This window comes from Carcharhinus amblyrhynchos, chromosome 17 (genome assembly GCF_965287045.1).
Source record: "Carcharhinus amblyrhynchos chromosome 17, sCarAmb.v2.hapA, whole genome shotgun sequence".
NCBI lineage: Eukaryota > Metazoa > Chordata > Chondrichthyes > Carcharhiniformes > Carcharhinidae > Carcharhinus > Carcharhinus amblyrhynchos.
The window spans coordinates 57,378,533-57,392,053 of record NC_137340.1 but is presented as its reverse complement, the minus strand read 5'-3'; the positions used below and the strand labels follow the sequence as shown (position 1 = coordinate 57,392,053).

At 48.5% G+C, this 13,521-nt stretch overlaps 1 protein-coding gene across 1 annotated transcript in view; it reads right to left on the bottom strand.

Moving 5' to 3' along the window:
- rrp12 (ribosomal RNA processing 12 homolog) overlaps positions 1-13,521 on the bottom strand; it is an 81,451-nt gene that overhangs the window by 23,980 nt on the left and 43,950 nt on the right. Inside the window, exons 14-23 of the mRNA XM_080206017.1 lie at positions 13,135-13,277; positions 12,122-12,243; positions 11,716-11,780; positions 9,177-9,339; positions 7,455-7,609; positions 6,276-6,343; positions 5,898-5,991; positions 5,363-5,521; positions 5,193-5,273; positions 516-621 (exon numbers count right to left, since the gene is read on the bottom strand). Coding sequence (XP_080062143.1) covers positions 516-621; positions 5,193-5,273; positions 5,363-5,521; positions 5,898-5,991; positions 6,276-6,343; positions 7,455-7,609; positions 9,177-9,339; positions 11,716-11,780; positions 12,122-12,243; positions 13,135-13,277 — 1,156 coding nt within the window. The remainder of the gene's footprint in view (positions 1-515; positions 622-5,192; positions 5,274-5,362; positions 5,522-5,897; positions 5,992-6,275; positions 6,344-7,454; positions 7,610-9,176; positions 9,340-11,715; positions 11,781-12,121; positions 12,244-13,134; positions 13,278-13,521) is intronic.

The window sequence follows — 13,521 nt, the reverse complement described above, 5'->3', positions numbered from 1 at the left end:
CCAGATTAAACTCCATTTGCCACGTATCTGCCCAATCAACCAGCCTATCAATATCCTGCTGTATTGCTGTCTGCAAGATGCATTGCAGGAACTTATACAGATTCCTTAGGCAGCATCTTCCAAATCCATGACCACGTCAATCTAGAAAGACAAGGGCAGCAGATATCTGGGAACACCACCACCTACAAGTTCTCCACAAAGCCACTCACCATCCTGACTTGGAAATACATCACTGTTCTTTCTCAGTGGCTGAGTTAAAATCCTGGAACTCCTTTCCTAACAGCACTGTGGGTGTACCTACACTTCAGGGACTGCAACAGTTCAAGAAGGCAGCTCACAACCACCTTCTCAAGGGCAATTAGGGACGGGCAATAAATGCTGGCCAGCCAGCGACACCCACATCCCTTATATGCATAAAATAATGACACTGCAACATCTAACCAAAATCAATTTTAAGAAGTAATGTAAAAATGATATGTGGCTAGGGATGGATGCTACTGATGATAAAAACTCACCCCTTGTGTCTTTGTAGAACCTGAAAAAGGCTTGTCCAATCTCAACCAGTAAGGTATAGCCATTTCTACGAGTTCCAATGGACACTTCTTTCATGCAGATTATAACCTTCAAATTAAGAGGGTTTCAGAATTAATTTTCAGGCATGTTAAACATAAATAATCTGAAAACATCAATATCAACTCCCCTTAACAGACCGGACCCCAACTGCCCATCACTGAGACCAGACCCCAGCTCCCCATCACTGAGACCAGACCCCAGCTTCCCATCACTGAGACCAGACCCCAGCTTCCCATCACTGAGACCAGATCCCAACTAGAACATAGAACATTACAGTGCAGTACAGGCCCTTCGGCCCTCGATGTTGCGCCGACCAGTGGAACCAATCTAATGACCCTCTAACCTAAACTATTCCAATGTTATCCATATGCCTATCCACTGACCATTTGAACGCCCTTAAAGTTGGCGAGTCCACAACTGCTGCAGGCAGGGCATTCCACGCCCTTACTACCCTCTGAGTAAAGAACCTACCTCTGACATCCGTCCTATAATTACCACCCCTTAATTTAAAGCTACGTCCCCTCGTGTTAGCCATCACCATCCAAAGAAAAAGGCTCTCACTGTCCACCCTATCTAACCCTCTGATCATCTTGTAATAAGGTCATAAGAAATAGGAGCAGGAGTAGGCCATCTAGCCCTTCAAGCCTGCCCCGCCATTCAATAAGATCATGGCTGTTCTGTCGTGTCTCAGTTCCACATTCCCGCTTTCTCCCCATAACCCTTAATCCCCTTGCCTAGCAAAAACCTATCAACCCGCGTCTTAAAATATATTTAGCGAGGCAGCCTCCACCACTTCAATGGGCAGAGAATTCCAGAGATTCACCACCCTTTGAGTGAAGAAGTTCCTCCTCAACTCTGTTCTAAACTGCCCCCCCTTTATCTTGAGGCTGTGCCCTCTAGTCCTACTGTCCTTTCTGAGCGGGAAGAGCCTCCCCACCTCTATCCTATCCATCCCATTCATCATCTTATACGTCTCAATGAGATCTCCCCTCATTCTTCTAAACTCTAATGAGAACAAGCCTAGTTTATTCAGCCTCTCCTCATAGCTCAACCCCCTCAACTCCAGTATCAGTCTAGTAAACCTCCTCGTCACTCCCTCCAAGGCCAAAATATCCTTGCGTAAGTGCGGCGACCAAAACTGCACACAGTACTCCAGCTGCGGCCTCACCAGTGCCCTGTACGGTTGCAGCAAGACCTCCCTACTTTAATATTCAATCCCCCTCGCTATGAAGGCCAGCATCCCCATTCGCCTTCCTGACCACCTGCTGCACCTGCAGGCTGGGTTTTTGCGACTCATGCACAAGGACCCCGAGGTCCCTCTGCACCGTTGCATGCTGCAGTTTTTCGCCATGTAAGTAATAGTCCTTCCTACCATTATTCCTACCAAAGTGGACAACTTCACACTTGCCAACATTAAATTCCATTTGCCAGTTCCTGGCCCATTCGCCCAGCCTATCTAGATCCTTCTGCAGACTCTCCACACCCTCCGCACAATTTGCCGTTCCACCAATCTTGGTGTCATCAGCAAATTTCGACACCATACACTCAGTTCCCTCCTCCAGATCATCTATATAAATGGTAAATAGCTGAGGCCCCAGCACCAACCCCTGGGGCACTCCACTAGTCACCAACCGCCAATCCGAATAGCACCCACTGACCCCCACTCTCTGCCTCCTATTTGACAGCCAATCCCCTATCCACGCTAACACCCTACCCCCAACTCCATGCCCCCTAACCTTCCGTAATAACCTCTTGTGAGGCACCTTATCAAACGCCTTCTGAAAATCAAGAAACACCACATCCACCGGCTCTCCTCTATCCACCGCCCTAGACACATCCTCATAGAACTCCAATAAATTCGTCAGACACGACTTCCCCTTAACAAAACTGTGCTGCATCTGCTCGATCAAACAATTTTCCTCAAGACGCCTCGCTATTTTCTCCTTGATCACGGATTCTAACATTTTACCTACAACAGATGTTAAACTAACCGGCCTATAATTCCCTGCCTTTTGCCTGGCACCCTTCTTAAACAACGGCGTAACATTAGCCGTTTTCCAATCTTCCGGCACTTCCCCGGAATCCAGCGACGTTTGGAAAATAATCTTCAAGACATCCACTATCGCCTCCGCCATTTCTTTCAGAACCCTTGGATGCATTCCATCCGGTCCTGGGGACTTGTCCACAATCAGTCCCTCCAGTCTGTCGAGCACTGCCTCTCTAGTAACAATAATGTCATTCAGGCCCTCCAGTCCTACCATCTTTCCATCGCTAACACCCGGCAAATTATTCACGTCCTCCTCCGTGAAGACCGAAACAAAAAAGCTATTCAAGGCCTCAGCCACTTCCCCATCCCCTACCACTAAGTCCCCCCTCTCATCCTCTAAGGGTCCAACGTTCACCCTAGTCAGCCTCTTCCTTTTTATATATTTATAAAAACTCTTACCATCCTTTTTTATATTAAGCGCTAGCCCAGCTTCATAGTTTATCCTATCCTTCTTTATCAACTTCTTCGTCATTCTTTGTTGACATTTACACCTCTCCCAATCCTCTTCTCGCCCACTACTCTTAGCTACTCTAAATGCATCCGCTTTTAATTTAACACTTTCCTTCACCTCCTTCGTTATCCACGCTGATTATCTCTCCTCCTACGATCCTTTTTAACCATCAGAATAAATTTCTGCTGAGCACCAAGAAAGATCTCCTTAAAGATCCTCCACTGTTCCTCAGCAGACCTACCTTCCAATGTGCTCCCCCAATCAACATTCGCCAATTCTTCTCTCATCCTACCGTACTCCCCTCTATTAGGTCACCTCTCAACCTTCTTCTCTCTAATGAAAATAACCTTAAGTCCCTCACGAGTGCATTTTTCACAATCAGAAACTACAATTCACGTCGGGATCTTTTCAGCTTTGCTCGGCGATTCTGGAACCAGAATCTTCCCACCATACCAGGCAACATCCCGGTAAACCTCCTCTGCACCCTTTCCAATGCCTCCACATCCTTCTTATAATGCGGCGACCAGAACTGTACACAATACTCCAAGTGCGGCCGCACCAGAGTTTTGTACAGTTGCAACATGACCTCACGGCTCCGAAATTCAATCCTTCTACCAATAAAAGCTAAGACACTGTATGCCTTCTTAACAACCTTATCAACCTGGGTGCCAACTTTCAGGGATCTATGCACATGTACACCGAGATCTCTCTGCTCGTCGACACTACCAAGAGTCCTTCCATTAGCCCTATATTCTGTACTCCTGTTACTCTTACCAAAGTGAATCACCTCACGCTTTTCCGTATTAAACTCCATTTGCCACCTCTCGGCCCAGCTCTGCAGCTTATCTATATCCCTCTGCAAACTGTAACATCCATCCTCACTGTCTACAATTCCTCCGACTTTGGTGTCATCAGCAAATTTACTAACCCATCCTTCTACACCCTCATCTAGGTCATTTATAAAAATGACAAACAGCAGTGATCCCAAAAACTGCCCATCACTGAGGCCAGACCCCAGCTCCCCATCACTGAGGCCAGACCCCAGCTCCCCATCACTGAGGCCAGACCCCAGCTCCCCATCACTGAGGCCAGACCCCAGCTCCCCATCACTGAGACCAGACCCCAGCTCCCCATCACTGAGACCAGACCCCAGCTCCCCATCACTGAGACCAGACCCCAGCTCCCCATCACTGAGACCAGACCCCAGCTCCCCATCACTGAGACCAGACCCCAGCTCCCCATCACTGAGACCAGACCCCAGCTCCCCATCACTGAGACCAGACCCCAGCTCCCCATCACTGAGACCAGACCCCAGCTCCCCATCACTGAGACCAGACCCCAGCTCCCCATCACTGAGACCAGACCCCAGCTCCCCATCACTGAGACCAGACCCCAGCTCCCCATCACTGAGACCAGACCCCAGCTCCCCATCACTGAGACCAGACCCCAGCTCCCCATCACTGAGACCAGACCCCAGCTCCCCATCACTGAGACCAGACCCCAGCTCCCCATCACTGAGACCAGACCCCAGCTCCCCATCACTGAGACCAGACCCCAGCTCCCCATCACTGAGACCAGACCCCAGCTCCCCATCACTGAGACCAGACCCCAGCTCCCCATCACTGAGACCAGACCCCAGCTCCCCATCACTGAGACCAGACCCCAGCTCCCCATCACTGAGACCAGACCCCAGCTCCCCATCACTGAGACCAGACCCCAGCTCCCCATGACTGAGACCAGACCCCAGCTCCCCATCACTGAGACCAGACCCCAGCTCCCCATCACTGAGACCAGACCCCAGCTCCCCATGACTGAGACCAGACCCCAGCTCCCCATCACTGAGACCAGACCCCAGCTCCCCATCACTGAGACCAGACCCCAGCTCCCCATCACTGAGACCAGACCCCAGCTCCCCATCACTGAGACCAGACTCCAGCTCCCCATCACTGAGACCAGACCAGATCCCATTATTGAGCCAGTCCAGCTCACTGCTCCTCCGTGCATCCCAATTTGAATGGCAAAACACTTCTATGTGAGAGACAATACCTCCCATAAATCGCTCTGTAAGTTAGCAGACAGTGAGATGGGAGAGCACTGTTTGAATGACTGATTGGGTCTTACCTCAGGAAGCAGAGCTACAATGAATTCCTGGTGTTCCACTGATAGCTGTTTGACAATATGAATCAGACACTTCAGCCTTGGCTGTGGAGGGAAAATAAGAAAAATGTAACTCAATGTTTGCGTGAATGCCCCGCAGACAGGACAGTTCCTCCTTTTATTGCCACACTCACCCTCTTTGCAGGTGAAGCTGCACTCTTCAGGGATTCCAATAACGTTTGCTTCAAATCCTCCAAATGACAGTCAACAAACTGTCTGCAAGAATCCTTCTCCCCACCACAGATCTCCTCAAGGATCCGGTAGGCCTTCTTCTGGGTACGATAATCTTTGCTCTGACACAGAAACAGCAGTCCAATCACTCAGATATAAACAGGAACAGAAGGAAGAATTCAGCCCCTCAGACCTCTGCTGCCATTAGTGGGCAATCAGCAATTCCATCCAACCAGCTAGGCCAGATCATCCTTAAAACACCTCTCAAATCCATTTTGGATTTTCAGTTTTTCCCCCAACAAGTTCCCATTTCCACAAACTCCAGATGAAGAGCTTCCTGACATCACCAGTGAAAAGCCCAGCCCTCACTTTAAGGTTCTGTCAATGTAAAACACCAAGACATCATAGAATTCAGCATTCTTACAGTCAATTGCTTGAAATGAGGTAAATACCATGCTCAGCACACCTGTGTTATTTATTTGGAACGTCGCTGCTTACCTGCAGGAATGGGTGGATAGTCTGGTAAATGTTATTCACACTGGGCTCATCGACCAGGGGTGCCATTGCCACAATTAGATCCATTACAGACAACCTAAAGGAAACCCGGAAGTTCAGAATACACTTTTTTTAAACCTGCATATTAAATCATTCAGTTGCAATTCTTTTAGAGTTTGTAACAAATATTATTTCAATTTAGTGATTAAATAATCTAACTCAATGATTATATGACAAAAGAATATTTAACAAATACCCAACATTAAAATCTTGAGCAGGAAGCCAGAATAGGTCTTCACGTCTGAATGGGCAGTGCCCCAGGGCAAGATACCCAGAGTATCCTGGGGATCTCACAATGAATCAGCTTTGCTTCTTCCTTACCGTGTGAACTCTGAACTCTCTGAATTCTTCAGCTTCTCAGTGGCCTTTTCGAGAAATCCACGCACCAACTGTGAAACATTAGACAGCAATTAGTCAGCAGTGCAACAAAAACACAAACTACTGCACAATCTCAGCAGGTCTGACAGCACCTATGGAGATTGTAAAGCTAATGTTTCAAGTCTGGACAACCCTTTGTTAGAGCTGAAGACAATAGAGAAAAGGGTGATATTTACACTGCCAGGAGGAGGAGTGGGGGGAATTAACAAAGATGTAATAGACAAAAAAGAGACATAAAGTCACTGAGGAAGGAAACATGACGATGTAAGCGAGTGATACAGTAATCTAACAATGACAGAAAGAACCTTTAACAAATACCTAACATTAAAACCTTGAGTAGGAAACCAGAATAGATCTTCACACCTAACGGGGACCGGGCACAACAGAGAATTGGCACTGAGTTAAAGACTAAGAAAAATAAAAAACTGCAGAGCTGGGCTCAAATGAAAGCAGAAAATGTTAGTATTTCAGCCTGATCTTTTGCACTGTTGTACTGGGGTCTTCCATCATTGAGGATGGGGATATTTGTGGAACCTCCTCCTCCAGTGAGCTGTTTAATTGTCATAGAAATCACAGAATCCATACAATGCAGAAGGAAGCCTTCAGCCCACCAAGTCCGTACCGACAAACAACAATTCCTTTGAGGCTTTGTCCCTGTAACCCCAAATATTTAACCTGCTAACCCCCTGACTCTTGGGCAATTCAGCACGGCCAGTCCACGTGACCCTCACATCTTTGAGCTGTGGGAGGAAACCAAAGCACCTGGAGGAAACCCACACAGACATGGGGAGAATGTGCAGATACTGCACAGACAGTGACCAAAGATCAGAATCGAACCTGGGTCCCTGGCGCTGTGAGGCAACTGTGCTAACCACTACGCCACCGAGCCACCCAACATTCACAGCTGGATGTAGCAGTACTGCAGAACTTAGGTCTGATCTGTTTGTTGTGAAATTGCTTAGCTGTACTTCTGACTTGCTGCTTATGCTGTTTGCCCTGTGGTGTAGCTCCACCAGGGTGACAGTCAGTCACAGATTAAAAGCAGAAAGTTACCTTGGTTCAGAATCCCCATCAGTTGAATCAGGCAGGATTTGTAATGTTTTCAGGTTATGATGAACTCACCTGTTGGTCTGCTAGGGTCAGGTATACTTTGATTGTGTCCAGGATAGGCAGCCTGTAGGCTGTACTCTGTTCACTGCTGGGCTCCATGCTATACACATTAAATAAGATCGGAAGGAAATTCTTGGCAAATCGACTCACTTCAGCTCGATCCGTCTCTGAAAGAATAAAAAGCAAATGACAAATGTTGACATCCACTTAGATACAAATCCCCCTTGCTTAGCTCAACAACACCAATCAACAGCAAGGACAACGATCTGACTCCCAGCCTGAATCATCTCCAATGCCTGCCTCAGCCCACACTCATTGGTCAGTGTGCAGCTCCCCCGGTCGATGGGACTGGTCAGCGTGCAGCTCTCCCGGTCGATGGGACTGGTCAGCGTGCAGCTACCCCGGTCGATGGGAGTGGTCAGTGTGCAGCTCTCCCGGTCGATGGGACTGGTCAGTGTGCAGCTCTCCCGGTCGATGGGACCAGTCAGTGTGCAGCTACCCCGGTCGATGGGATTGGTCAGCGTGCAGTTACCCCGGTCGAAGGGATTGGTCAGTGTGCAGTTACCACGGTCGATGGGACTGGTCAGTGTGCAGCTCTCCTGGTCGATGGGACTGGTCAGTGTGCAGTTACCCCGGTCGAAGGGATTGGTCAGTGTGCAGTTACCCCGGTCGATGGGAGTGGTCAGTGTGCAGTTACCCCGGTCGATGGGAGTGGTCAGTGTGCAGCTCTCCCGGTCGATGGGAGTGGTCAGTGTGCAGCTCTCCCAGTCGATGGGAGTGGTCAGTGTGCAGTTACCCCGGTCGATGGGAGTGGTCAGTGTGCAGTTACCCCAGTCAATGGGATGGTCAGTGTGCAGCTCTCCCAGTCGATGGGACTGGTCAGTGTGCAGCTCCCCCCGGTCGATGGGACTCGTCAGTGTGCAGCTCTCATGGTCGATGGGACTGGTCAGTGTGCAGCTCCCCCCGGTCAATGGGACTAGTCAGTGTGCAGCTCTCCCGGTCGATGGGACTGGTCAGTGTGCAGCTACCCCGGTCGATGGGACTGGTCAGTGTGCAGCTACCCCGGTCGATGGGACTGGTCAGTGTGCAGTTACCCCGGTCGATGGGAGTGGTCAGTGTGCAGCTCTCCCGGTCAATGGGACTGGTCAGTGTGCAGTTACCCCGGTCGATGGGAGTGGTCAGTGTGCAGCTCTCCCGGTCGATGGGACTGGTCAGTGTGCAGTTACCCCGGTCGATGGGACTGGTCAGTGTGCAGTTACCCCGGTCGATGGGACTGGTCAGTGTGCAGCTCTCCCGGTCGATGGGAGTGGTCAGTGTGCAGTTACCCCGGTCGATGGGAGTGGTCAGTGTGCAGTTACCCCGGTTGATGGGAGTGGTCAGTGTGCAGTTACCCCGGTCGATGGGAGTGGTCAGTGTGCAGTTACCCTGGTCGATGGGAGTGGTCAGTGTGCAGTTACCCTGGTCGATGGGACTAGTCAGTGTGCAGCTCTCCTGGTCGATGCGATTAAGCACTAAATGCACTGTCTGCAGAGTTTCATAGGTGCAGCAGGAACTAACCTGGAGATACAGCATAAAACTCTGAATATAGAGCCAGGAGACCAGGCTCTGGATTGGATAGGATTTAGGATTGAGGCAGGCGAGTATTGAATATGGATCAGATCAGGACAAGATGGTTGCTGAAGCTCACTCACTGTTTTTCCAGGTGAAAACTCTGCTAATGAGACTGCCACTTACCGTTCTCACAGCCTTTACTGATCAGAGTGCGGAGAGCCTGACAGATTGTGAGTCGAAGGTCTTGCCGCTCACTGATGGCCATGCCCAGGGTCCTCGCAACACCTTTAAATGCCACCACCATGTCTGTGGGTTTGGTGCAGAATCCTGGCAGCATTGTCCAAATCTAAATAAAAGATAAATGTTAGTGATCAGCAAATGATCTAAAGCCTGAGTACAGGGACAACACAGAAGAAAAGCCTTGGTTCAAAGCTGGACAAAAGAGCTGAACTCCAGAGGTGAGTTGAGAGCGACAACAAGGCAACGTCTGACTGAATGTTACATCAAGGAGCTCTACCGAAACTGGAGTTAGTGGGAAACCTCTCCGCTGGTTGGAAGTTATACCTGGCATAAAGCAAGATGGTTGTACTGCTTTGAGGTGAACCATCTCAGCTCCAGGACATCACTGCAGGAGTTCCTCCAACGTCAGAAGTGGGGAAGTTCACTAATGGCTGCACAATGTTCAGCACCATTTGAAATCCCTTAAAAACTTGTACAGAAATGCAGCAACAGCTGGATAACATTCAGGCTTGGGCTGATGAGCAGCAAACAACATTTACAGCAAACAGTACAGTAAGGGCAGCATGGTGGCAAAGAGCTCAGCATTACTGCCTCAGTGCCAGGGATCTAAATTCAATTCCAGCCTTGGGTGACTGCCAGTATGGAGTTTGCACGTTCTCTCTGTGTCTATGTGGACAGCACTGTAGCACAGTGGTTAGCGCTAGGGACCTGGGTTTGATTCCCTGCTTGGGTCACTGTTTGTGTGGAGTTTGCACATTCTCCCTGTGTCTGCGTGGGTTTCCTCCAGGTGCTCCAGTTTCCTTCCACAATCCACTGGTTAGGGTGCATTGACCCGAACAGATGGCGGACTCTGGTGACTAGGGAAAATTTTACAGTAACTTCATTGCAGTGTTAACGTAAGCCGTACTTGTAATAAATAAATTTTACTTTTTTACCTTCGGTTTCCTCCCACAGTCCAAGGATGTGCAGATTAACTAAATTGCCCCTTAGTGTCAGGGAGATTAGCAGCGTAACTACATGGTGCTGCAGGGATAAGACCTGGGTGGGATTGTTGTTAGTGCAGGCTCAATGTGCCAAACGGTCTCCTTCTACACTGTAGGGATTCTATGAGTCAAACAAGTCATCATCTCAAACAAGAGAGAATCTAACCATCGTCCCCTTGACATTCAAGGCATTATCATCATTGAATCTTGCTTTCAACATCCTGGGGATTACCTTTGATTAGAAACTAAATTGGACCAACAATATAAATATTCTGGTTATAAGAGCAGGTCAGAGATTTGGAATTCTACAGAGAATAACTCACCTCCCACTCCCTAAAGCCTGTCCACAATCTAGAAAGCACAAGTCAGGAATGTGCTGGAGTACTCTCCACTTGCCTGAACGAATGTAGCTCCAACACCACTCGAGAAGCTTTACACCATCCACTTGATTGGCACCCCTTCCGTCACTATACACTTTTACTACCTTCACCAACACAGTGGCAGCCGTGTGTATCATCCACAAGATGCACTGCAGCAACTCACCAGGGCTCCTTCAACAACACTGACCAAACCACATCCAGTACCACCTACAGCACAGTTCCTAAATGTTTTCACCCAGAGACCGCTTGGGTATTGGGCCTTGGACTGCCTAGCAGTCCAATTCTTCCTACTTTTACTTGTCACCACAAAGAAAATTTATGCAGTAAATTCAATCATGCAGAATGAAAAGTCGAGATATTTTCATATTAGAACATTAATTCAGCAAGATCTCATTTGGTGAAACATTTTAATGCAGCCAGTGTAACTCGTCATAGACAAGAGCAACAACAATGTTTTTTTACAAATATTTCATAAAAATCTCATTTAGAAAGTTCTATTTTTGCCCATGCTACACATGAAGGAGCCACTCTATCTGGCCTCACATTGGTGGCAAAAATGTTCTCTTGTGTTGGCCTTGACCGAGGCATTGTGCGTGTTATTTTGCACTTACACGAGTCACCTGGGGGATCCCCTTTGAGAACACCGATCGTGCAGGACAAGGTTAGCAGGAACATGGGAACACCATCGCCTGCAGGTCCCTTCCAAATCTCTCACTGTCCTGACTTGAAAGTATATCATCATTCCTTCACTGGAATTCCTGTCACTGGACCAAAATCCCTCCATAGCAGAACTGTGGGTATATCTGCGCCACGTGAACTGCAGCAGTTCAAGAAGGCAACTCATCACCACCTTCTCAAGGGCAAATAGGGATGGGTAATAAATGCTGGACTAGCTAGCATTGCCCATATCCTAAAGATGAATCACAAAATCCCTGGAACCCAGCTACCCACCCAAAGGCAGAGCGGACTTGTATCACAGCAGCCAAGAGCAGACGAAATGCCATGTTAACAAAGTGCAGCAGGCTGATGTTGACAGGCATTCTGTGGAGGAGATACCAATGAAAAATCCCCATCTGCATTGAAACACTGCTCTCACAAGCCCCACCTGCTGGGCCTTACCTGCCACTGCAACGTGTCATAAATCTTAGCTTCAAGGAGCTGGCCAGACTGAGCAAGTTCAAGAGCTAGAGACAGACAGAGAGTCAGATCAGTGCCAGAATACAGGCTTCACAATCAGACACATTTAAAAACTGAGGGCAAAACTAGGATTTCCGCCATCCACCATCACAACGCCTACACAGCCCACAACAGTGTGGCCCCAACCCTCCCCATACACCCACCTATCCCCTCCCAGCCCCATCCCCATCTCTCCCCCACCCCTCCTTCCTACCTCCTCTCCCCCACCCCTCCTTCCTACCTCCTCTCCCCCACCCCTCCTTCCTACCTCCTCTCCCCCACCCCTCCTTCCTACCTCCTCTCCCCCACCCCTCCTTCCTACCTCCTCTCCCCCACCCCTCCTTCCTACCTCTGTTTTTGAGATTTGCAGCCAGGGGGAGAAAGTATTTATTGAAGAATGCGAGCTGTGTGTGTTTGACATGATCTCTGATCACAGGAATGAGCCAACTCCGAGGAAAGTCAAACCTCTCCCTAATAAAAGACATGACAGATAGAGAAAGTGAGCAGTGGCTGCAACACAAATACTAAACAAGCCTCACAGGGGGCAGACATCAGACAAGCAAACTGGTTTTAGTTCCAACACCCAGGGCTCTCCCAAGCAATACAATGGATTCCCAACCTGTAAGCACCAACACACATCTACCTGCCTAGGATGTTGGGGAGATGGCGACGGGGGGCCGGGGAGGTCTGAGAGGCAGCAAGTTCCGGGGGAGGAATGAGAGTCATGTGCGGAAAGATGACTCCTCTTCTGGCAATCAATCTGAGTGGAAATCAGTTGGAAACCAAGCCTCCTCATTTCCACCATCAAAAACATCTCATGATTTTTAATCTCTTCAAAAAATCTTTTACCTTCCTTGCTCTCAGTGGAACTGCCCTGTCTCTCCACATAATTGAAGTTCCTCAACCCTGGTACCATTTCAGTAAATCTCCTCTGCACCCTCTCCAAATCCTCGATATCTTTCTGGGACGCAGAATTGAAGGCATTGTTTTATAAAGTTTTCATCACTTCCTCAATTTATACTCTAAACATGATTGAAATGCCAGGAATTCCACCTGTTTAAACAATCTTCTCAACTTCTTCTGTCAGCTTCAACAATTAGTGCACACTGTCCTCCAGCCCAATTTCTTATCAAACAGTTATATTGTGCTGTCTTTCTTTAGACTGCACTTCATTGCGCTCATTTTCACGCCCCACCTGTCTATTCTGCCAGCCTACCCGGGTCTCCCTCACTGTTTATTGTATATTTGAGATGCATGTCCTCTGCAAACTTAAAAAATTATGTGCTGTGTACCCAAGTTCACAATTTTAACACGTAACAAGAAAGTTGTGGTCCCTGGGGAACACTTAGGTACGCCACTCACTCAGTGCCATCAATCTGTAGGGGGATTGCCTGTAGAACAGCTTCAGGCCCCATGCTCTCCACAGCCATTCCCACTGCCCGTTCCAGCTCCACAGTGTGTGGAAAATGTGGAGTTTCTCGCAGTTCAGATAGAGCCTGCAGACACTAGAAACAGATAATATCAGGGTTCAACAGCAAAACAATTATCTGCTCATGATAACACTGCTGTTTGTGGCAACTTGTGGTATTCAGATTGGCTATTTGTTATATTGTAACCATGGTAAACATGACAAAGTGCTTCATTCAGTTTCAACAGCTTTCTGATCTTGAAGCTGTGCTTCGGAAATGCATGTTGTGCATTTAAAAGAAACAATCTCAGCTTACTAACAATCCCTGGCTCCAGTGAGTA